The 24325-nt window shown below is 49.3% G+C and overlaps 1 protein-coding gene across 2 annotated transcripts; it reads left to right on the top strand.

Annotated features, from left to right (window-relative positions):
• Nucleotides 1-24325, top strand: LOC137335721 (mitoferrin-2-like). 2 transcript variants are annotated; one of them, XM_068001028.1, is made up of 4 exons: nucleotides 1-298; nucleotides 14492-14720; nucleotides 20525-20581; nucleotides 21253-24325. In XM_068001028.1, the coding sequence occupies exons 1-4, from the start codon at nucleotides 50-52 to the stop codon at nucleotides 21771-21773; spliced, it is 1056 nt and encodes a 351-aa protein (XP_067857129.1). In that variant the 5' UTR covers nucleotides 1-49; the 3' UTR covers nucleotides 21774-24325. The 2 variants fall into 2 exon arrangements, with proteins under 2 accessions (XP_067857129.1, XP_067857130.1); XM_068001029.1 differs by lacking the exon at nucleotides 1-298 and having other exon boundaries at nucleotides 14628-14809.

Here is a 24325-nt window from a genome sequence, read left to right as displayed (position 1 = left end):
GCGGGGCTAGTGTATAAGCCGGGCGCTGGGAGCGGGTCGGGTCCCCTCCATGGATCTGAGCTGCGTTGCGGCGGAGCGCGGTCTCCGCGACCCCCCACGCCTGGTGATGGACGGCGCCGGTCGGGAGCCCCAAGTGCAGGCGGCCGGGCAGGGGGAGCAGGCCGCCTGTCTGGACGAAGTGCAGGGGGACGTGTACGAGTCCCTTCCCGCCAGCGTCTCCGTCAGAACGCACATGATGGCCGGTTCGGTGGCCGGGGTCCTGGAGCACTCGCTGATGTTCCCCATCGACTCGGTCAAGGTGAGTGAGGGAGGGAGGGAGGGGCCGCAGCTTCGGGTGGACCGGGCAGCGGCAGAGTAACATGGACCTTAACCTGGGGTTATACCCTGGGATAGGAGAGTGTATTCTCCATATAACACTGGGATTCCTGTCTGTACAGTAACATGTACCTTAACCTGGTGTTATACCCTGGGATGGGAGAGTGTATTCTCCATATAACACTGGGATTCCTGTCTGTACAGTAACATGGACCTTAATCTGGGGTTATACCCTGGGATAGGAGAGTGTATTCTCCATATAACACTGGGATTCCTGTCTGTACAGTAACATGGACCTTAACCTGGGGTTATACCCTGGGATAGGAGAGTGTATTCTCCATATAACACTGGCATTCCTGTCTGTACAGTAACATGGACCTTAACCTGGGGTTATACCCTGGGATAGGAGAGTGTATTCTCCATATAACACTGGCATTCCTGTCTACAGTAACATGGACCTTAATCTGGGGTTATACCCTGGGATAGGAGAGTGTATTCTCCATATAACACTGGGATTCCTGTCTGTACAGTAACATGGACCTTAACCTGGGGTTATACCCTGGGATAGGAGAGTGTATTCTACATATAACACTGGCATTCCTGTCTGTCCAGGAACATCCACCTTAACCTGGGGTTATACCCTGGGATAGGAGAGTGTATTCTCCATATAACACTGGCATTCCTGTCTGTACAGTAACATGTACCTTAACCTGGGGTTATACCCTGGGATAGGAGAGTGCATTCTTCATATAACACTGGCATTCCTGTCTGTACAGTAACATGGACCTTAACCTGGGGTTATACCCTGGGATAGGAGAGTGTGTTCTCCATATAACACTGGGACTGCTCTCTCTCGTGTAACATGTACCTTAACCTGGGGTTATACCCTGGGATAGGAGAGTGCATTCTCCATATAACACTGGCATTCCTGTCTGTACAGTAACATGGACCTTAACCTGGGGTTATACCCTGGGATAGGAGAGTGCATTCTACATATAACACTGGCATTCCTGTCTGTACAGTAACATGGACCTTAACCTGGGGTTATACCCTGGGATAGGAGAGTGTATTCTACATATAACACTGGGATTCCTGTCTGCACAGTAACATGTACCTTAACCTGGGGTTATACCCTGGGATAGGAGAGTGTATTCTACATATAACACTGGGATTCCTGTCTGCACAGTAACATGCACCTTAACCTGGGGTTATACCCTGGGATAGGAGAGTGCGTTCTCCATATAACTCTGGGACTGCTGTCTGAACAGTAACATGTACCTTAACCTGGGGTTATACCCTGGGATAGGAGAGTGTATTCTCCATATAACACTGGCATTCCTGTCTGAACAGTAATATGCACCTTAACCTGGGGTTATACCCTGGGATAGGAGAGTGTATTCTTCATATAACACTGGGATTCCTGTCTGTACAGTAACATGGACCTTAACCTGGGGTTATACCCTGGGATAGGAGAGTGTATTCTCCATATAACACTGGCATTCCTGTCTGAACAGTAATATGCACCTTAACCTGGGGTTATACCCTGGGATAGGAGAGTGTATTCTCCATATAACACTGGCATTCCTGTCTGAACAGTAATATGCACCTTAACCTGGGGTTATACCCTGGGATAGGAGAGTGCATTCTACATATAACACTGGGACTGCTCTCTCTCGAGTAACATGCACCTTTACCTGTGGTTTTACCCTGGGATAGGAGAGCATTCTTCATTTTACACTGGAACTGCTTTCTCTCGGGTAACATGCACCTTAACCTGCGTGTTCTCCCTGGGATAGGAGTGCATTCTCCATATAACACTGGGATTCCTGTCTGTACAGTAACATGTACCTTAACCTGGGGTTATACCCTGGGATAGGAGAGTGCATTCTCCATATAACACTGGGATTCCTGTCTGTACAGTAACATGTACCTTAACCTGGGGTTATACCCTGGGATAGGAGAGTGTATTCTACATATAACACTGGGATTCCTGTCTGTACAGTAACATGTACCTTAACCTGGGGTTATACCCTGGGATAGGAGAGTGCATTCTCCATATAACACTGGGATTCCTGTCTGTACAGTAACATGGACCTTAACCTGGGGTTATACCCTGGGATAGGAGAGTGTATTCTCCATATAACACTGGGATTCCTGTCTGTACAGTAACATGTACCTTAACCTGGGGTTATACCCTGGGATAGGAGAGTGTATTCTACATATAACACTGGGATTTCTGTCTGTACAGTAACATGCACCTTAACCTGGTGTTATACCCTGGGATAGGAGAGCATTCTACATATAACACAGGAACTGCTGTCTGTACAGTAACATGTACCTTAACCTGGGGTTATACCCTGGGATAGGAGAGTGCATTCTCCATATAACACTGGGACTGCTCTCTCTAAGGTTACATGCACCTTAATCTGCAGCTTAGCCTTGGGATAGGAGTGAGGAACATTTGCCTGAGGAAGGAGAAAATCTCCGAAAGCTTGTGAATTTAAAATAAAATTGCTGGACTATAACTTGGTGTTGTAAAATTGTTTACAATTGTCAACCCCAGTCCATCACCGGCATCTCCACATCTTGGGATAGGAGTGCATTCGACATGTAACACTAGGACTGCTCTCTCTCGGGTAACATGCACCTTTACCTGGGGTTATACCCTGGGATAGGAGTGCATTCTATATATAACAGCTCTGGGACTGCTCTCTGTAAGGTAACATGCACTTTTACCTGCGGGATCTCCTTGGGATAGGAGTGCATTCTATATGTAACAGCTCTGGGACTGCTCTCTGTGGGATGACATGCACCTTTACCTGGGGGTTATACCCTGGGATAGAAATGCATTCTACATATAACAGCACTGAGACTATTCTCTGTAAGGCAACATGCACCTTTGCCTGTGTGTTCTCATTGGGATAGGAGTGCATTCTCCATATAACAGCACTGGGGCTCCTATCTGTACGGTAACATGCACCTTTATCTGGGGTTATACCCTTGGATCGGAGTGTGTTCTCGATATAACAGTACTCGGACTGCCCTCTGTCGGGGAACATGAGCTCTTACCCTTTATTGTAATTAGCAGGTTATGGGCTTTGCATATCTACCTGTGCTAGGACCTTTCTCTGAATGAGTGCACTCTGCAAACGCACCTGTCAGTTAACTGAAGTGGAGGAATTCCTTTCAGCCCCATCCACCAAAACCCAAACTATGTCTGCACTTTGGTCACCCTCCCCAATATTTTCTCTTTTGAGTTGGTGTCTGTTTTTTTAATGCTGCTTCGAAGACCATTGGGATGGTTACCTTCATCAAGGATGGTGTAAGTTGTGTTACAGGGATCAGCTTTCATTGCTGTTAGAAAGCTTCCAGGAATGAAGCTCTGCTGATTTCTCTGCAAGAATTCTTGCGCAAATTACATGTGGCTTAAATGGAAATCCCCAAATTTATGTATCTGGCTGAGGGCACAAAGATTGCTCAAAAGTTTTCTACTTGGGAAATGTGTCTGGTTTTACAATTTGCAGGGTTATCTTGGATGAACTGTCTATGACTCAGGAAATATAGTAATGACGTGCTAGCAATAGGGTTTCAGCTAGGACTGGTCAACCTTGCTAGCTATTATCTCATGCTGAGTCAGCAGGTGGGGAACCTTGGCGTGCTGTTGGACTGATACTCCCATTATCCACAAGGACTCCGTTATCAAAAGCACCTCCTCAGCCTTGTCTGCCACGGCCGATATCTCTCCCCTTCTGCTGAAGTCTGTCCTCCTTGTCCGCTCGAAGCTTCAGTCAGTGTAGCCGGCCTGTCCGCCTCAGATCTCCACAAGCTTTTGGCCCATCGACAGTGCTGAGCCAAGTGTCCTCCTCCCAAGCCTTGCACTCCTATCCAATCCTCTCCGTGCTCTGCTGCTTCCCTGTATCCCTGTATCCCAGCATGTTGAGATGAAATTTCTTGTCCTCTTCAAGCCCCCCCCCCACCTGTGGCCTTGTCCCACTCTCCCTCAGTGATCTCCACCTTCTGCTCTAGCACCAGACCCACTTGCTCCCTCTGCCCCGCCATTGGCAGCTGCCCGTTCAAACATTAAGTTCCTGCCTCTCGCAATCCCTCCCTAGTTCCCTCCGCTTTCTCGCTTTGAGAAACCTTTTCAGAACCCTTCCCTTTGTCCACACCGTTGTTTCCTCATCCGACCCTCTCCACCCCCTGCCCTCGATGTGCATTGTATTGTTTTCCTCCTAAGTGTGAAGTGCTCTTGACAAGTGTTGCTGCCAGTGAGGTCTGCATGAATGCAGGGTGCTGGTGGTGGGTCATCCAAAGCTGCTTTCCCTCATGATGTCCGTATTACCTCGAGAAAGACCCAGCGTGCAATTGGAGGTTTTGTCCTTCCAAACTTGGGTTGCGTGTTTGAGCTCCCGACCGAAGAGAGCAGTTTGAGGTGATAAGTTTATGTGTAGTCACTCATGTGACTTACATTTTCCTATAACGTTGGGTACCAGTCAATCTATTAAAAGTCTTAAGTATTGTGCGCACTCCCTGGAAGTAACACACTCGCATCCTGTACCATTTTCCATGCCATGCATTGTCGGTGATCATGCACTGTCGGAGGTGCTGTCTTTCAGATGAGACGTAAAACCGAGGCCCCGTCTGCGCTCTCAGGTGGACATAAAAGATCCCATGGTGCTGTTTTGAAGAGCAGGGGAGTTCTTCCGGTGTCCTGGCCAATATTTACTCCTGAACCGACGTCATTAAAACAGATTATCTGGCCATTATCTGATTGCTGTTTGTGGGACCTTGCTGTGTGCAAATTGCCTGCCCCGTTTCCTACATTACAACAATGACAACACTTCACAAGTACTTAATTGGCTGTAAAGCGCTTTGGGCTGCCCTGAGGTTGTGAAAGGTGCTATCTAAATGCAAGTCTGACTTTGTTTTACACTAAATGTGTTTAGTAGATTCTTGTGTGATCTTGTCACTTTTGTTGCCCCCGCTGACCCACTTATAAACATCAGAACTATGGAACACCACACCAATTGTATCACACCTGGGCTTTGGGTTGAAGTTTGAGTCATGAGCCAAGACTGGAGACGCTTGAGGCTTTTCAATGTCGAAACGTACCTAAAAGAAAGAGCTTTCATTTCTGTAGCACCTTTCACAATCTCGGCATCCCAAAGTACTTTGCAGTCAGAGGTATTTTTGTAGTGGAGTCATTGATATAATGTAGGTGGTGATCTTAGAGTATGTAAGATAGTTTAGGGAATGGATATGTTCAGTCCAGAATATTAGTTAAATTGGGAGATCAGGACATAGATTTAAAACTAGTCAAAGGGAGACGTGGGACTTAGATCAGGAATTTGTCATGGTATGGAATAAACTGCCAGGGTGAGCTGTGAAGGCAGAAAGCCTGGGAGCTTTTATCTTAGTTGGATTCTACTCTGAGGGGATTTGAGGGTCTGGCTGCATAAATTAAGATGGGCCGAATGGCCTCCCTCCCTGCTGTACTTGGTCAAGGTCCTTATCCACATGAGTGCTTTTGTTTTTCGATTTTAACATTTTCATCCTTATTTTCAAATCCCTCCGTGGCCTCGCCTCTCCGATCTCTGTGACCTCTTCCAGCCCTGCAACCCTCTAAGATCTGTGCACTCCTCCAATTCTGGCCTCTTATGTGTCCCAGATTTCCTTCGCTCCACCATTGGCGGCCGTACCTTCAGCTGTCGAAGTCCTCAGATCTGGAATTCCCTCCCTAAACCTCACTGCCTCTCTACCTCTCCCCTCCTTTTAAGACGATCCTTAAAACCTACCTCTTTGACCAAGCTTTTAGACACCTGTCCGAACATCTCCTTCAGTGTTAAAAATTTTGTTTGATAATCGCTCCTGTGAGGCGTTTTGGGATGTTCACTATGTTAAAGGTGCTTTATAAATGCATGTTGTTCAAACGTTTCCTAGTCTTGAAAACAAATGATACCTTTCATTCTTGACTATATCACGCAGAGTCTGCGTTGAATGCTGAATACCAGTTAGTTTTGAATGGCCATTCTCCTATATTGACGACTAGGGCACTCAATGGGTCACTAATTCTTTGGATGCTTCCTTCACCCTTTCAGTGTCCAATGGAATTGTGCAATGGGACTGCAAGTTCAGGCTTGAGTCGGAGACTGCTCTTGATTACTGTCGCTGGTGACTCATGAAACCCTGTATAATATGATCAACCGAATGATACAGAGCCCAACGTTATAAAGTCCCAGTTGATGTCCTTGGCTTTGCAGCTCAGTTGAAACTCTGATGCAAGCAGCTGAGTCCTGGGTCAGGTTCTGTCGGGCAAGGCAATGTGAGGGGCACCACAGTTGACCTCAGTGCCTTGAGGGGGTGGGGGAAAGAAAATTGGTCTGGGTTATTGATCTGTTGGGTGTTCCTGGGGGATGCAGAGCTATGACATGGCAAAAACAGTCGAGACTTTCGGGTGGACAATAACTGGGTCGGTGAGGTATTGGGAGATGCTCGTCGAACTGTACGTTGCCAAGGAGTCGGTGCCTTTAGGAGAGGAAGTGAGACTGGCAGTGGGACCAGGATCTCGGGAAAGCATTGTGTGTTTTTAGTTGACAGTCAATAGAAAGACTGACTTGCATTTATACAAGGCCTCGGCCTTTCACGATCTCAGGATGTCACAAAGCACTTCACAGCCAAAGAAATACTTTTGAAGTGTAGTCACTGTTGTAATATAGGAAACACAGCAGCCAATTTGTGCACAGCAAGGTCCCACAAACAGCAGTGAGATCATGACCAGATAATCTGTTTTAGTGATGTTGGTTGAGGGAGTGATATTGGCCCCTGCTCTTCTTCAAAATAGTGCCCGGGGCCTCAGTTTAATGTCTCGTCTGAAAGACGGCATCTCAGACAGTACAGCATTCCCTCAGTACTGCACTGAAGTGTCAGCCTAGATTGTGTACTCAAGTCTCCGGAGTGGGATTTGAACCCACGACCTTCTGACCCAGAGGCGAGGGTGCTGCCCGTGCTGACACCGTGCTGCATCATTGCAGAGCAGAAGAACAAAGCAGTCATCCTGAGTCACTCTGCCAGCATTTGCACAGTTGGTTTACAACACAGCTGGGCAAAGAAGGCTTCCTTTGTTAATTGAAGTTGTAATTTTGGGCTTGTATTGAACTGTTGTGCAGCAGTTCCTGCAATTGAATCTTGTCCCCTACAATCTACAATCCATGCCCTTTCCCCTAACTTGCTCTTCACGGACGTGTGCGTGCATCCGTCTGTCTGTCTGTCTGGCTGGGAGTTTAGGAGTTGCTCCATCTGTGTGCTGGGTGACTCAATGCCTTGCACTGTGCCACTACTCTCTCTAAATCCAGCAGATCATCAAACGCAGACCAGAGTTCTTGATGGCAGTGTGTTGAAATTACTGACTTATTAACAAATGGACCTTATTCCAATCAGAAAAGATTGAACTAGAAAAGAGAAGACTGAGGAGGTCTTCAAGATTATGAAAGGGTTTGATCGGGTTGGTGTGGAGAAGATGTTTCCACTTGTGGGGGAGGCGTAAAGTGGATGTCATAAATATAAGACAGTCACTATTAAATCCAAGAAGGAATTCAGGAGAAACTTCTTTACTCAGATAGTGGTGAGAATATGGAACTTGCTACCACATGGAATAGTTGAGGCGAATAACATCGATGCATTTAAGGGGAAGCTGGATAAACACATGAGGGTGAAAGGAATAGAAGGCTATGCTGATGGAGTTAGACGGAGAGGGGTGGGAGGAGGCTCGTGTGGAGCATAAACACCGGCATGGGCCAGCTGGGCCGAATGGCCTGTTTGTGTGCTGTACATCCTGTGCATGTAACAGATGCACAATAATAAATCAAATCAGCCAGAGGTCAGTTTGCTTTCCTGAAGCACAAGTCTTCCTCATGCAACACTGCTGGCTGCAGTCATGCTCTGTCCAGCACATTAATTTCTCCTCAGCACATCCACCACCCCCCCCTCAACTAACAACTACTTTTAAGGGCTGTGTGTGTTTTTAGATTTATTAACGGGCTGGTTCGTTCGAAGTTTGATCAGATGTGACTTGACAAGATTACATTGAGAAACAGAAATGGCAGTGTTCAGTGACCCGATCTGGAGCTAGAGCTTGGTGAGGTTTACGTGATCATCAGCCCATGATGCAGATGAGACTGTGGAGGTCTCAAACAATCTTAAGGTCCCAACGAAGAAATGGCCAACCTTGAACTAAGAATCAAAATCTGCCGCCACCATCAGCTTGGCTCAGTTAGTAGCCCTCTGACCCACGGGTCCATTGCCCACTGCAGGACTTGAGCACGTGGACACTGTAGTGCAGTACTGAGGGAGTGCTGCATTGTTGCAGGTGCTGTCTTTCAGATGAGGCATTAAGCCAAGGCCCCCGTCTGCTTGTTCCAGGTGGACACTAAAGCCCCCTGGCATTATTTGAAGAGTTGTCGTGTCCTGGCCAATCATTTCTTCCTCAGCTGTCACTATCCAAACAGATTCATCTGCTGTTGGTCTCATTGCTGTTCATGGGACCTTGCTGTGCAGAAAATGGCCACTGTGTTTGCCTTTGTGGCAACAGTGACAACGCTTGGTGAAACAATTCACTTTTGGGACTTGCTGAGAGTCTTGATCAATTTTATGTAAAAATTGTCAGCTGTGACCATTGTATGCTCTTCAGTCCCAAATGGGTTGGCTGTGCCTCTTGCTCCTCCTTTTCCCACCTCTTCCCACCCCCAATTGGCCCGCTCAACTGGTCAACGTTAAGCTTTGAGTGACGAGTAAGGGGGAATTGTACCAGTCTGCTGGCTGACCAGAACGATTGTTTACAATGTGCTTCCTGTTTTGTTTGGCAAGGCAAAACTTGTAAAAAGTAGCAAGTGACCCAATTAGCAGCAGCTGGCTTTGAGGAGTTAGTGAGCAGCTGAGTGTGGGCGACATAATCCCAGTAATTGTTCAACTGGGATCTCTGCTCCCCCCCCTCCCGCCCCTTCAGGGACCATGCGGTAATAACCTACGCTGATCTAGAAAGGCGCTCGGTTCAGTCCCTCTTGTGTTAGCCGACATTGCTTTGAGGCAGTGGTCGGACTCCCAAATTCAACTCTGTGCCCTCACCAGGAAAGATTAAGATCACCCCAGAGTCCTGCTCCCGAGCCCATTAAGTGGGCCCAGGAGCAGAGTCAGATGACTGACTGTGAGGGAAGTAAAAACAAGAACAGAATCTGGATCAGCTGTGTGTCTTTCTCTCCTCCGTCCCAGTCGGCTAATGGCCTGCAGGCGGTCTGATACGAAGTATGGTTCTTGGACGGAGTACAAGAGAGCTTCTGCTGCCCAAGGGGGCTGGACCCCAACTGGAGAGGAGTGGGTTTGACCTACGGCCCACACTGCTGCAAAATTGTCAGGTTTTTATCTTCAATTTGTGATGATTTAGATTCCTGCTCGAAGTTATCCACTCGTCTCTCGTCTCGGCTTCTCTTGCCCTCCACCCACCGTTGCCTCGAGTCCTCCATGGATTTATCCTTTCCCACCCTCTTCCTCCTATTTATATGCTGCACCTGGGTGACATCGTTTCAAGACATGAGGTCCGTTTCATTAATGCCGTCAATGCCACTCAGCTCTACCTCTCCACCACCCCTGCACTGCCTCTGTGTTGTCGGACTGCTAGTTCCACGTCCAGTCTTGGCTGACCTGTTTCCTCCAGTTCAACATTGGGAAGACCGAAGCCGCCATCTTGGGGCCCCTACTGCAAACTCCATCTCCCTTCCTGGCCACCGTCTCAGGCTCATCCCGACTGCGAGTGACCTTGGGTGTCCTGTTCGTCCTGAGCTGAGCTTCTGACCCCAAAATCCTCTCAACACAAAGACTGCCCACTTCCACCTTGGTAACATCACCCCCTTCTGCCCCCACCTCGGCCCATCTGCTGCTGAAACACTCATTGATAGATTTGTGAACTCAAAACTTGACCATTCCAGTGCTCTACTGGCCTCCTGCCGATCCTCCAGCCTCCATAAGCTTCAGCTCATCCAAACCTCTGATGCCTGTATTCTTTCCCGCGCCAAGTCCTATTCACCCATCTCTCCCACGATTGCCGACCGACGTTGGCTCCTGGTCCCGCTACACCTCAAGTTTCAAGTTTTCATCCTTGTTTTTAAATCCCTTCACGGCCTCGCCCCTCCGTTCTGTCGGCTCGGACAACCGCCCAGCCCCACCCCATAACTTTCCATTCCTCTGACTCTGGCCTCTCGTGCCTCTCCGCTCCCTCAACCCCAGCATTGGCAGTCATGCAAAAAGTCACCTCGGCCCCACCCTCTGGAATTCCCTCAGCCTCACCACCTTTAAGATCCTCCTTTCTTTGGCCAAGCTGTTGGCCACGGCCACCAATATCTCCTTCGGTTCAACGTCCGTTTATTTTGATGGCGCCTCTGCCTGACCGTGTTCTTCTGCGTTAAGGGCGTGACGTTAATGCAAGTTGTTGTAGATTGCAATGGCGGCACAGGACAGCGGCTGAAAGAGGGGCAAGAACTGCGACCTCCGGCCGTTTGAACTATTGGTCATTTATTGCAACCGTTGGAGGTCTGAAGCAGAAGATGCCTCGGATTTGGGCCGATGCCCGGCATTTTCACCCTGCGGCCTCTCTGACTGTTACAAATAAGTAACCTGTGTTTGGGATAATAGAACTGCAGCATTGGAAATGGGGTGCACTCTCGAAACATTACTGCATTAATGGTTGGTTCTTTTTGAAAGCTTTTAAGGGATGGTGTTAACTCTTGGCTCGTCGATCCATTCCTGCGGTGCTGGCAGCCCTAGCACCTAGCCCAAGTGACCTTTCTCCCCCCCCCCCCCCCCCCCCCCCCCCACCACCACCACCACCACCACCAAGTGTGAGCATGAGCAGAGTGCTGGCGGACCATTGAACTGTAGAGGGTGGTGGGGAGGGAGCAGAGGCAGGACATTGTGCGAGCAAGCCAACATCAACCCACAAATGCACACCGTCCAGCCGTGATCACTGGACAGCGATGTTGCCGAGCCAACCGGCTGGAGGCCGGGTGCCTGGATCGGGCAGGGGACACCCCACCTGCTTATCTGCTAATAAAAATGAACGGGAAGTCCTGCTCGCAGGGTTGCAGGCATTTGGATTTTAAAAAGCAGACTGTGTGGGTGTTAGGTTTTGAAAACTCAAGCTTTGCAAGGTGAACTGACCCCCCTTCCACCTCGCCCCTCGTCCCTGCCACAACCCACCCTCCAGCTACAGTCAATGTCGTTCATGGTGTGGTTTAGTTGCAAGCCAGGTTGTCTCCCCACTCTCGGGCTTTGGGCCTGTGCTGTTTAGTTACAGCGAGGCAGTCGAGCCAAAGTGAAATTGGCACTATATCCTCGAGGATGAGTGTGCAGAATTCACTGTGTGTGTGCGTAGTTCTGGTATTCTCATCGTGAGCTCTGCGTGTCGGGCTTCTGTGCACTGTCAAAAGCACAGAGAATACCCTGGTTAGCATTTGATAAAGATGTTTGCTTATGTCCGATAATCATGGTAAATATGGAAGGTGGGGCATGAGGATAACCTGAAGCCTTAATAGTCCTGGGTTCAGAGTTCATTTTGAAGCCAATTGTGTTCTCTCTCCCCCCTCCCCCACCCAAAACCCACTGATGGTTTGTAATCTCAATAATAAACCTTGTATTTAACATGTATTTTACTGTTTGGAATGAAAGTTTTGCTGCTTTCTGCAGAGATCTGGCAAGGGAGGACTTCTGTAATGTGGCGACAGGTTCACCAGGGAGGGAATGCTGATTTGGCCAAAGCCACACGGCTGACTTGGACATTTTTTTTAAAATTTAAAGGGGCCATCCAGCGTGGCTGTGCTGTGTCAACAGGATGGCCTTTTGAGGCTCAATTGCGGAGAGCTGGCCCTGCTGCGGAGCTGACCTCGGGCATCGGGCCAGTTGGTTTCACTTGGGAGTGACGACGAGCCCCGAGCTGTCTGGCTCGGCAAAAGTACAAAGTTCAGGCAGTGAAACCTGAGAGCTGACTTCCTGCTGGGAGGCTGTTGCAAATTATTGCTGATTGTCGGGATCTCTTAATCCCGTGCAGTGAATTGCCCGAGATGTTGAACCGAGATGCGGATTGTGATGGGAATGATCAGTGCAAAATATCCCAGACTGTCTCCAAAAAAAAAAAAGCCTGCAGGGCAGACTTAAGGCAAACAGGCCTGTTGTCTGGCTCTGCTCAACCTGCCACCATGTCTCCATGTGGAATGAGGTTTGCTGCTCTTGGCATATTTGTGTCTGTGTCTATGAAAATGGGGACAAGATTCCAGAGCAGCGAATTATGTAATTGGTTTTCAGTAGGATCGAGGGAGAGATTGACCTAGGAATTGCTAGACATGAGAAGGTCAAGTTTCATCCAGTTCGCATTTTACCATCCTGGTCGTCTCATGGTGATAATGGAGTTATTGACTCATCATAGCAATCAATCTCCACCAATTAGTCCATAACGAACCCAGACATGACATGGGGAAACCCCCCAGTGGTGGAGAGCTTTGGGAACCATAGCTCCGAAGTCACCTGTTCCTCCCGAGCCTGCTACACTTTTCACATGTCTTGTCTCCGATTTAATCTAATCCTGTATCCCAAAATATTCTCCGAGAGAGATCCAGCTAATTTGCCTTCGAATGAATCAACACCATCCGTTTCCACCATCTCCCCGGCATTCTGAAGTGCATTCAGGCCATTAACATTGTGAAAATGACTTGGATTGTATGAGCGCTATCGCCTGGGGAGCAGGAGGGACCCTCTCCTGCTGGTCTAAAGGGCGTACTGATGGCCTTTCTCCATCTCGTTTGTGCGCACGTACAGATGGGCGACATGTCCGATTATCAGTGAAGACTGCGCTGAGCACCTCTTTGTACGTTAGTCCCTGGAGCTTGTCCGATAAGGGCGGGCCTGTTTATTTGTCGACTAGCTGGTGCCTGTTGGTTTGTCTTTCTCACCGCCCTTCCAAAGGTATCTGTGGACCCAGTGAATGCTCTGTGTTATCTCCAGTGTGTGGCAAGTGTTCTTGGAATTGTGCAGCAAATCGGCAGCAGCCACTCTGCAGTTTATGGTTGAGGCCCTTGATAAGACCAATTGACTTGTCCAGGGGGCTGCTGAAGGTGAAGGATAGTTCTGTGGGATAGGCCACTCCACTCTTTCTCCCCCGATCCCAATTTTGGCACCCAGTATTTTCCATCAAAGCACCGCCATGGCCGGTAGAGTACAGCCAACTACAGGGAGAAGTTTAATAGACTGCCCCCAACAGTAGGCCCCGGCCCTACCTCAGGAGCACTTCTGGTGGATATGCTCTGCTCCCCACACCAGCCCCTCAGGGTGAGTTTTCCAATTTTCTTCCAGGCAGCCCAGAGGCTGACCCCCCCCTCCTCCAGCCTGAGCCCTCGTGACTGACTCACTGTGCTATCTGGTCCCGAAACAAAGCTTCCAGCTGTGTGATTTGGTGGCCATTTGTGGAGTTCGGTGCACCAATCCTTTGTAGAATCTTGTATCTTTTTGGCCAGGACGCCTGGAAGTGAAAACTGCTTTCTGTTGAGTGTCTGGCATCACCACCCTTTGTTTATTGTCCACGAGCCGTCCAAGCCCGTGTGTGCACACTCCAATTCACACCCCACTGGGAGTCAATGAGAGTGATTTTAACAAACGCGTAGCTGTAAATGTGGTTCTGTTCTACTTTGTATTGACATCGTCTATTTGCAGTTGAGCACAAAATCGAGGCTGACAGTCCAGTGCAGCGCCGAGGGAGTGCTGCACTGTCGGTGGTGCCGTCTTTCAGATGAGACATGAAACCGCGGCCTTGTCTGCCCCCTCAAGTGGGCGTAAAAGATCCCATGGTGCTATTTTGAAGAAGAGCAGGGGAGTTCACCCCGGCGTCCTGGCCAATATTTACCCTTAAAACCACCATCAATAAAACAGTCCAGCTGGCCGTGGCTGCTTGTGGGACCTTGCAGTGCGCAAAATGAGCTGCTGCGTTTCCTCCATTGGAACAGTGACGAGGTTTCAAAAGTCACTGGAAAGCGCCTTGGGACGTCCTGAGGTCACGCAAAGGCGCGATGTGAATGGGAGTGTTTTTTTTTGAGGGAGTTTTCCCGAGAGTTACCTGTTCTTTTCTGCTCTTTTCTCTACACAGACACGCATGCAGAGCCTCCAGCCTGACCCCAAGGCACAGTACAAGAATGTGTTTGACGCTCTTCAGAAGATTATGCACACAGAAGGGTTCTGGAGGCCTTTGCGAGGACTGAATGCGATGGTGGTTGGTGCAGGACCCGCCCACGCTATGTATTTTGCATGCTATGAGAAAATGAAAAGGACTTTAAGCGATGCCATCAATCACGGTGGCAATAGTCACTTAGCAAACGGTATTTGACAATTCAGTCCGGTGAATTCTGTTCTCTAACATTCTGCTGCAACTCTGACTCGCCTCTTGTACTTAAATCAGCCAGCGACTGTAAGCTTTTCCAAAGTAGTTGTCTGTTGCATGCCTGTCTGTCGGGTAAAAATGTGTGGCTGTTAATGGGGCCCGTCCGGTTTTGTTGCGCGGGGCACGGTTTGTGTTGACGTTATCAGCACTGAGCTTTGGGTTGTCTTTATCTCCTTTTTAAAAGCATTGCTCTTGTGTTCTGTCCCCGCCCTTCTTCGCTGTCGGCTGTTTGGGAGTGTGACGAGGTCTGTAGATTTCTTGAACTTGTCGTGTTGAGCAGGCCCCCAGTGTGGACTGGATCGAGGCGGCTGCTCCTTGCTAGAATCGAAGAGTGCAAGGCCACTTCTGATCTCGTTCCAAGTGAATGGGGGTTCACACGCTGTCACCGGAAGGCGTGAAGGGGCTTCAGTCAGGTTGGATGTCGGTGCCCACTTTTGCTTTGGGCTTATTTTCACGGCAAGTGGGCAGACCAGATTTCCAAATGAAAGGGGTCAGCCAAGCGACCGTGAAATCGGCCTTGCGGGTCCAATCGACCCCACCCGTGCCTGCTGCTGCCTCCTGAGCAACCTGCCGACGGCAGAAGGGAATGCCCAGCAAGTTGGCACGTGGCAAGCGCCTGGCTGGTGCCCCTTGATGGGCAGAGGTTCAACCCTTGCCAGGAAACCCACTGGAGGAAGCTTGGAGCAGCCACATGGAAGTGTTTGTGTTGATTGCTCAGCATTAGCCGCACCTAACTTACTGGCTTAGACCGGTGTAGTTTGGTGCCTTTCAGAGGACCCAAGTCATTCTTATCCCCAATGTTTTTTTAAAGCCTGTTAGTGTGCAGTAGCCAAGGTAGCATTTGGGGGAAGAGGAAGAGGAAGAGGAAGAGGAGGGTTCATGATGAGCAGGAGGTTGAAGGAAGGCTGGGGAGCTGAAGTGGGTTGGCTGGAAGATCGTCAGTGAGCCACAATATTGATCGAGTGAATGTACATGTTCTTGTTGTCAGCTTCGCTCTTTGTTCTTAATGTGAATTGCACTTTAATGTGACACTTGTCATTATTGGTGGAGAAAGAAGGAAAGAACTTGCATTTCTATAGCGCCTATCACGACATCAGGACATCCCAAAGCGCTTTACAGCCAATGAAATACTTGTGAATTGTCGTCACTGTTGGAATGCAGTAGCAAGGTCCCACAAACAATAATGAGTTATGGTACAGTTTTGTACTGGGTATGTTACTGGACAAACAATCCAGAGAATGAGTGTTGACGTCCCACCATGGCAGTTTGTGAATTAAATATAAAAAGCTGGTATCAGTGACCGTGAAGCTGTTGGATTTTTGTAAAAACCCAACTGGTTCACTAATATCCTATGGCGAAGGAAACCTGCCATCCTTACCCAGTCTGGCCTCTATGTGACTCCAGTCCCACACCAACATGGTTGACTCTTAACTGCTCTCTGAAGTGGCCGAGCAAGCCACTCAATTGTCGGGGCAAGTAGTGATGGGCAATAAATGCCGGCCTTGCCGGCGACGGCTGCATCCCGAGAAGGAATAATCACGTGATCTGTTTCCGTGATGCTGGTTGAGGGATAAATATTGCCCAGGACACTGGGGAGAATTCCCCTGCTTTTCTTCCAATAGTGGCCATGGGATCTTGTACATCCACCTGAGAAGGCAGACGGGAACTCGGTTCAACATCGCATCCGAAAGACGGCACTTCCGACAAGTTATCCGCCTTGGAAGGAAAAACAGAAAGGCAGAGTATTATTCAAATGGCGCAAGATTGGGAAATGTTGATATACAAAGGGACCTGGGTGTTCTTGTACAATGTTGATATACAAAGGGACCTGGGTGTTCTTGTACAATGTTGGTCTTCATTGCAAGAGGATTTGAGTACAGGAGCAGGGATGTGTTACTGCAGTTATACAGGGCCTTGGTGAGACCACACCTGGAGTATTGTGTACAGTTTTGTTCTCCTTATCTGAGGAAGAATGTCCTTGTCATGGAGGGAGTGCAACGAAGGTTTACCAGACTGATTCCTGGGATGGCAGGACTGACATATGAGGAGAGATTGGATCGACTAGGCCTATATTCACTGGAGTTTAGAAGAATGAAAGGGGATCTCATTAAAACATATAAAATTCTGACAGGGCTAGACACGCGATGCAGGGAGGATGTTTCCCCTGGCTGGGGGGTCCAGAATGAGGGGTCACAGCCTCAGGATACGGGGTAGGACATTTAGGACTGAGATGAGGAGAAATTTCTTCACTCAGAGGGTGGTGAACCTGTGGAATTCTCGACCACAGAAGGCAGTGGAGGCCAAGTCACTGAATATATTTAAAAAGGCCCTGTATAACTGCAGTAATACATCCTTGCTCCTGTACTCAAATCCTCTTGCAATGAAGGCCAACATACCATTTGCCTTCCTAACTGCTTGCTGCAGCTGCATATTTGCTTTCAGTGACTGGTGTACAAGGACACCCAGGTCCCTTTGTATATCAGCATTTCCCAATCTTGCGCCATTTGAATAATACTCTGCCTTTCTGTTTTTCCTTCCGAAGCGGATAACTTGTCGGAAGTGCCGTCTTTCGGATGAGATGTTGAACCTTGGCAACGGGCAGTTGAAAAAACTGTCTGTAATCACCAAGCATTGTTCTGTGATTCATAAATGCGATTTCATTTCGAGGATTTCATTTCCACAACATTCACCTGAGGAAGGAGGAAGCCTCTGAAAGCTTGTGAATTTAAAATAAAATTGCTGGACTAGAACTTGGTGTTGTAAAATTGTTTACAATTGTCAACCCCAGTCCATCACCGGCATCTCCACATCATATTTAAGAAGGAGCTAGATAGATTTCTTAGACACCAAAGGCATCAAGGGGTATGGGGAGAGAGGGGGAATATGGTGTTGAGATAGCGGATCGGCCATGGTCATATTGAATGGCGGAGCAGGCTCGAAGGGCCTACTCCTGCTCCTATTTTTCTGTGCAGCGCTCCCTCAGTACTGTACTGGAGTGTCAGTGTGGATTGTGTGCTCATGCCTCTGGAGTGTCATTTGAACTCACAACCTTCTGAATCAGAAGCGCGATAGCTTCCCACTGAAGCTGCCTCCAAAGTGACACTCTGGGTCATGTTTAATCATTATCAGCCGAGAGGTGAGTGCGTTGTCAGCTGATCTCAACTGGAGCCCGAGTTTGTGTCAGCCTCCTGTGGCCTGGAAAAGGGAGGGAAAACATCGGCTAGGGTTCCCGCTCCTGATCCCTGTCTCTGCTGCAGTGTGCGTGCGTGTCTCTCTCTCTCTTTCTCTTTTTCTCTTTTTCTTTCTCTTTTTCTCTTTTTCTCTTTCTCTTTCTCTCTCTCTCTCTCTCTCAAAGTCAGGCTCAGCTATGATGGGCCCACCCCTGCTAGCTTTGCATGTGAAAAACACCCCTTGGGTAGGGGACTGCTGGGTTGATGATGCCTTATAGACAGACCTGGGAGAATTGGGGCCTTCAGGAGAGCAAAAATGTGTGCCGAGAGGTATGGTCTCTCCAATCAGATCTCTTGGCCGGACGGTTGGGTTGACTTCACCAACTGCCATTACGTTTGAGCGCACTTGAGATTCGAACCAGCCATTTCATTGAAGTGTTCTGTCCAGACTGAGCTGCAGCATTTTTCAGGAAAGAGCCATTCTGGACCTTCCTGACACGAGTCCAGAGAGACCGAGCTCAGCAGCAATTAGGAGAGGTCGTGCCTTCAGTGGTCAGAGTGGTTCCTCACTGCTGGTCAAGTGACAGCAACAGACGGTGCAGCTGAGGTTTTCCGACTTGTTATTCGCTGACCGATGACCCTGTATCCCCCCCAGCCCTCCCCAATCTTGCGTCACTGTGTTCCTTGAACTGTTCCAGTGAACCTGAGAGGTTCCCATTCCCTGTCGGGGTGGGGTGCAGCTTCTCCGCTACTTTTCTGGGCCTGTGGAGGGATCTGTTTCAAGGAGGACCGGTTGGCGAAATGCTGGGCTTCTGCTCGGAACAGGAGAAGCTGCAGACAAGTGGGTTGGACTTTGGGAGCTCCCATTAACCACAGCTACTGGACAGGGTCATGCAGGGAGGTGGGTCTGCCCTGATTTGGTTTTAAGAAAATGATTTAAAATAAAAAGCTGCTCATCAAGTTGATTTGAACAGCTGTGGAGAAGGTGTTTGGGGGACTCTAAACTTACTGAGTGGTTTCCAGTCCGTATTTGCAGGGGTAGTGGGCCCTCTTTTGTGATGGATCTTGAAGTTCCATCGCAGTACTGACCAGAAATCACCAAATGGTCAACTCCGAGAACTCAATCCAGCCATAGATTATTCCCTGTTCTTTATCTTAATAACCTGCTTTCTGCTCGAAAGCTTTGAAGACAATGTTGAAAGAAAGAACTTGCATTTATTTTGGGCCTTTCACGACTTCAGGATGTCCAAAAGCTCTTTACAGCCAATTAATTATTTTTGAAGTGCAGTCACTGTTGTAACATAGGGAAACGTGGCAGCCAATTTGCGCAGAGCAAGGTCCCAAAAACAGCAATGTGATGACCAGACAATCTGTTTGGTGTTGGTTGAGGGATAAATATTGGCCAGGACACTTTCCTGCTGCTCTTTGAAATAGTGCCATGGGATCTTTTACGTCCACCTGAGAGGAGACGGGGCTTTGGTTTAACGTCCCATCCGAAAGACGGCACCTCCGACAGTGCAGCACTCCCTCAGTACTGCACTGGGAGTGTCCGCCTGGATTATGTGCTCTGGAATGGGACTTGAATCCAGGACTTTGTGACTCAGAGGAGAGAGTGTTACCCACTGAGCCATGGGTGACACAGATGGGTGGTAATTGTGATTTCCCCAACTGCAGGGGACAGGGACTGAGCGGACCGGTGGCTCGAGTCTGGCCAAAGGGCAGGGTCATTTAGCCATTGCCCCAAATTCCAGCGCACATGGGGGAGCTATCGAGCACAGTTGGCAGACAAACTGCTTCACCCAGTTAGATGTAATTTAACAAGTATGGTCCAAGGGATTGCAGCATCTTGGAGGACAAGGAGTCACAGTGGTGTCTGATTCTGATAAAATTATATCTGTCCACTCCACACGAGAATAGAAGATGATGTATCCTCAATACAGGAATGAAGATTATAATGTGACAGCCAGCAGTCAGTGTGTTCACCCTGCTGGAAACCAGTGTCTTTTCATTGTTTCTCCCCTCTCCTTCAAGGTCCCACTTTGGTTGTGAAACACTTTGGAATATCCCGAGGACATGAAAGGCATTCTGCAAATGCAAGTTCTTTCTCTTCCTTTCTGGTCTTTCTTTCTTGATCTCATTTATTTCCCCCTCTTTGCTCCCCCCACCCCCGGTGCGCTGTCGCCCTGTCCTGGACAAGAGAATTGGCAGGCGATCAGACCCCAGCTCTGTGCCACTGTTGCCCTGTGAACGCGACTGTCTCTGCCTTTTTTTCCTCCCCCCGATGCCATGCTTGGGGATGCTCTGAAGCATTTTGTATGTCTCTTGCCGAATATACTTTAAGAGCACATTGGGTCAACACGGCACTGTCACACGCGTGTAGGGTATGTGTGCTTCATGGTGCCTGAGAAATGCTGGCTTTCCACGTGAGGGGAGTGAGATGTTTGGTCTCTGGTGCTGTGTAAGTCTCTGGCTGGATGTTGCCGATCGTGGTTCGTGCGTTGGTTGTGACCAGAACTCCCGAAGCTTTTGCGAGGTGAGGGCCAGACTGGCTGATGTCCCCTTTGTTCCGCAGGTATAGCGGGAAGCACGGCGACACTGCTGCATGACGCTGTGATGACGCCAGCTGAAGGTAATGACTTCTGGGCGGGGGTGAGGCGTTGTGACGCTAAGGGCCAGTTAGCGTTCCTGTTCACGGAGGGGTTTATTCCACTTTGCGCCAATTCTCATGGCCTTGGGCCTCATGGTGATTCTGCTGGCGAGGTGGATTAACTGATCAGTTCAATAAGAAGGCAGTCTGTTCTCTCTTCCTCCTCGCCAAGTGGGCTGAGGGGTTGAGAGAAAGCATGGGCTGCTCCAGTTGACTACGAGCTATTCTCCGCCTGGGAAGCAGTAAGGGCCCAGCAGTTTAGGCGTTGGCAAGAGTGAAGTCCTCCCACACTTCCCATTCCTGCTGGGAAGGGCTCATCACTTGACGTTGGGCTGACTCTTGGACTCCAACCCAGATTGAGAAACATGTCGATGACGGTTTTCCCTTCATCCCACCTTGGGAGGGTGCGGGCATTGCCAATGCACATGGTCTAAAGTCTCACCCGAACAAGGACCATTGGGGTGGGGTCGCCAAGGGGCAACCAGTGCTTGTGGAACTGAAACCCACAACGGAGAGTGGGGGGGAACGGATAACAAAGTCTTCAGTTTTCTTGGAGTGGTTGATTCATGAGCATTGAACGGAGACCATGTCTAACTCCTTGTGTTTCTCTTTCTTTTCTTCCCCCCCCCCCCCTTCCTTCCCAACCCGCACAGCTGTCAAGCAACGAATGCAGATGTTCAAGTCTCCGTACAAAGGCGTCTGGGACTGCATCCGCATCGTGCAGCGAGCGGAAGGGAGCCGGGCCTTCTACCGCAGCTACACCACCCAGCTGACCATGAATGTCCCGTTCCAGGCCATTCACTTCATGACCTACGAGGTCCTGCAGGAGCAGCTGAACCCTCGCCGCTGCTACAACCCCTCGTCTCACCTGGTCTCCGGCGCCCTGGCCGGGGCAGTGGCTGCCGCGGCCACCACCCCGCTGGACGTCTGCAAGACGCTGCTGAACACCCAGGAGAGCCTAGCCCTGGGCACGCTGAAGGTCAACGGGCACCTCTCTGGCATGGCCAACGCCTTCAGGACGGTGTACCAAATCGGCGGGCTCCCCGCCTACTTCAAGGGCGTGCAGGCCCGCGTCATTTACCAGATGCCCTCGACGGCCATTTCGTGGTCGGTGTACGAATTCTTCAAGTACGTCATGACCAAGAAGCAGCGGCAGGACATGTCGTCCTCCTGAGGCGCGCGCGCTCCTTTTAGCCGAAGCGTGGTCAAAGAATGGTACGAAAAGCGCTCCGCAGTCTTCAAGAGGTGAACTAGGAAGTTACCGTAAAACCTGGTGTGCAAGCCCGTCGTTATTTGACGGTCGCTGTCGGTAACCCCTGAAAGCTTGTACGAGGCACCCCTCCCCCCCTCCCCCTCCCCCCAACCTCCAGCCTTTATATTTTAAAGGGCATTTTAAAACTCAACTCAAGTCAAGTTACGACTGATCGACAGACATGGGAGACGAGTTGATTGCAGACCCCATCAGGATTCCAAACACAGCCCGTGTCCGACTGTTGGCAAGTTGGTGACAATCAACTCTCGATGACCCTTGTCTATGTGTGTGTGTTGCAGTGCTTGACGAACCGGAATATCAGTTTTAATAAATCTTCTCCCTGACCAGGGAAGTACGAGCTGGCTTCAGAATCGGAACTGCCGGGGGCTTTATTTAAAACCTCAGTCAGGTTGGAACTCTGTTCGGTTTTGGGTGTGGGGTGGAGGTGGGGGGGGGGTGTGGGGGGAGTGAAATGATCCTCGGCAAAGCAGAAACCGACAAACCGGTCTGTCTTTGCCCCGCGATACGGACACCAGGGCTCGTTGAGGGCTGTGCTGTTGTCGGGAGAAATGCGAGTTGAAATTTGTGTTTGCAACCCCAGCTGATGGGGTGGCAGGTCGGTGAACACAGCCTTTCAGTGAGGGCCCCGCAGAACGAGGAGAGCCCTGTGTTCGATTCACAGTCTGTGCGAGAGTTGGCCCATCTTCCATTTGGGGGGTGACGGGTGGCCTCTACCGTTGGCCTCTAGGCTCAGCAGGGTGGGGTGGGCAGAGGGGAACCCTGTCCAGTAACCCATGCTGGAGAGAGTGTGTGTGTGTGTTTACAGCAGGGGAGGACAGGAATGGGCTTGGCGATGCCCTCCATGGCCAAATAGCTTGCTGCTGATCGTACTTTATATTGGAGGGTATCTGTGGAACTCTGCACTGTCTTAGGACGAGGCGAAAGGGAAAAGCGGTAGGAAGTTTGCAAAATATATATAGATATATTTTTTGTCAGTTCGAGAGAGATATTTGACCAGGTTTTGGTTTTTGGCTGCATGTGTTGAGAAGGACTGAAGGGAATTTCTCGACATGCTGGAAGAATGCGATCGATACAAGGTCTGTGCATAGGAGGAGGGGGGATTGTTTGGGTGTGAGTGTTTGTGAACCATTTATTGATATTTGAATGTGAATAGACCCTTAATGCGCACAGTTTGAGAAGGTTTTCCATGTCTTTTTGGAATTTTCCCCCATCAACGATGGAACGAAAAAAAAAAATTTGAATGCTAAATCCATGTTCAGTCGGATAGTGCTTGTCTATTGTCCGTCTGGCTGTGGCCCTCGCTGTCTGTGTGTCTGCCTGCCCCTCTGTCTTCTCTGTGCCTTTTGCTGACTTTGTCTGTGACCCTCGCTGCCTCTGTCTGTCTGCCTCTGTCTGTCTGTATCTCTCTCCCTCGTGTGTGCTCTCCGCTGCTCTCCTTCACTTGCGTTCTGCTTGTCTCGCTCTCTTGATATGTCTGTCTTTAGTTCCTTTGGTCATCGGACATCCTTGTTCTGAGACATGTCCAGAAATTTCAATTTAAACCAGAGACTAGAAGTCTTGAGTTTTTTTAAACAATTTAATTTTTCACCTTTTGAATCTCTCCCATGCAATAGAGTTTTTTTAGGTTCCCAAGGAATTTCCATGAATTTTAATGGGCGCCAAAGCCATTGTGAGAATTCCAGCTCCAATCTTGCCCCCCTCCCTGGTCTTGGACTCATTGAGGGGCCAGGGGGGCAAGAGATGGAGACTCTCCAGCTCATTTTGCGGTGGCCTTTAGTATATGCTGGGCCCTAATGCAGCAACCCCATTGAGAGATTGGGGCGTTCAGTCAGAGTGGCAGACAGGGCTTCTGACTTCTACCCCTGGTGAAGCTGGCACGGTGATGTGGTGGTGGCTACTGGCCGCAGCACCCATCGGAAGACCAACGCACAAAACAGTTTGTGTCTGTCGCACACAGCACCTTTTGTGGAAAGGAATAGCATTTTGGCGGCCCTCCCCGCCCCAATTTTACGGGAAGTCTTCAATTGTTATCCTCTGAATGTAACCCCTCGGGGCAAAGGTTCACAACTCGCTGGGAGGGCTGAGGTTATCGCAGAGTTTCTGTCGACCCAGAAGCAGCTGGCCAGCTTCTGAGGAACACTCAGGCTCCCTTTATCGCGAACAGCAAGAGCATTAACGTTAGTGTTGTGTGTGTGTGTTCAGCACCAGTTGGACTCTGTCGTGTCTCCCAGCTACTGTGTTCTTCAATGCACTGAATTTGTGCTTTTTTAAAAAAGAAAATAGTTTTCCACTGTTCGTTTTGAAAAGAAAAATCAGTGTCTTACTTGAGAATTGCTTCATACCGAGGCGTGGCAATCAGTGTCTGTCCGTCAGGAATTCCAAAGAATCTTCGAAACTGAATACCGTGTATTTTTTTTAAAACGTTAAATTAAAAAATAATAATTTGAAGCTGG

This window comes from Heptranchias perlo, chromosome 20, assembly GCF_035084215.1.
Source record: "Heptranchias perlo isolate sHepPer1 chromosome 20, sHepPer1.hap1, whole genome shotgun sequence".
Lineage (NCBI taxonomy): Eukaryota > Metazoa > Chordata > Chondrichthyes > Hexanchiformes > Hexanchidae > Heptranchias > Heptranchias perlo.
This window is presented reverse-complemented; position numbering and strand designations above follow the sequence as displayed.

What these genes read in the sequence shown, in the direction of transcription:
- LOC137335721 (XM_068001028.1), top strand. Translation starts at nt 50, where the DNA reads ATGGATCTGAGCTGCGTTGCGGCGGAGCGCGGTCTCCGCGACCCCCCA. An exon ending in TCCCCATCGACTCGGTCAAG is followed by an intron (nt 299 to 14,491) that starts GTGAGTGAGGGA and finishes TTCTCTACACAG; the next exon opens with ACACGCATGCAGAGCCTCCA. An exon ending in TGTGATGACGCCAGCTGAAG is followed by an intron (nt 20,582 to 21,252) that starts GTAATGACTTCT and finishes CAACCCGCACAG; the next exon opens with CTGTCAAGCAACGAATGCAG.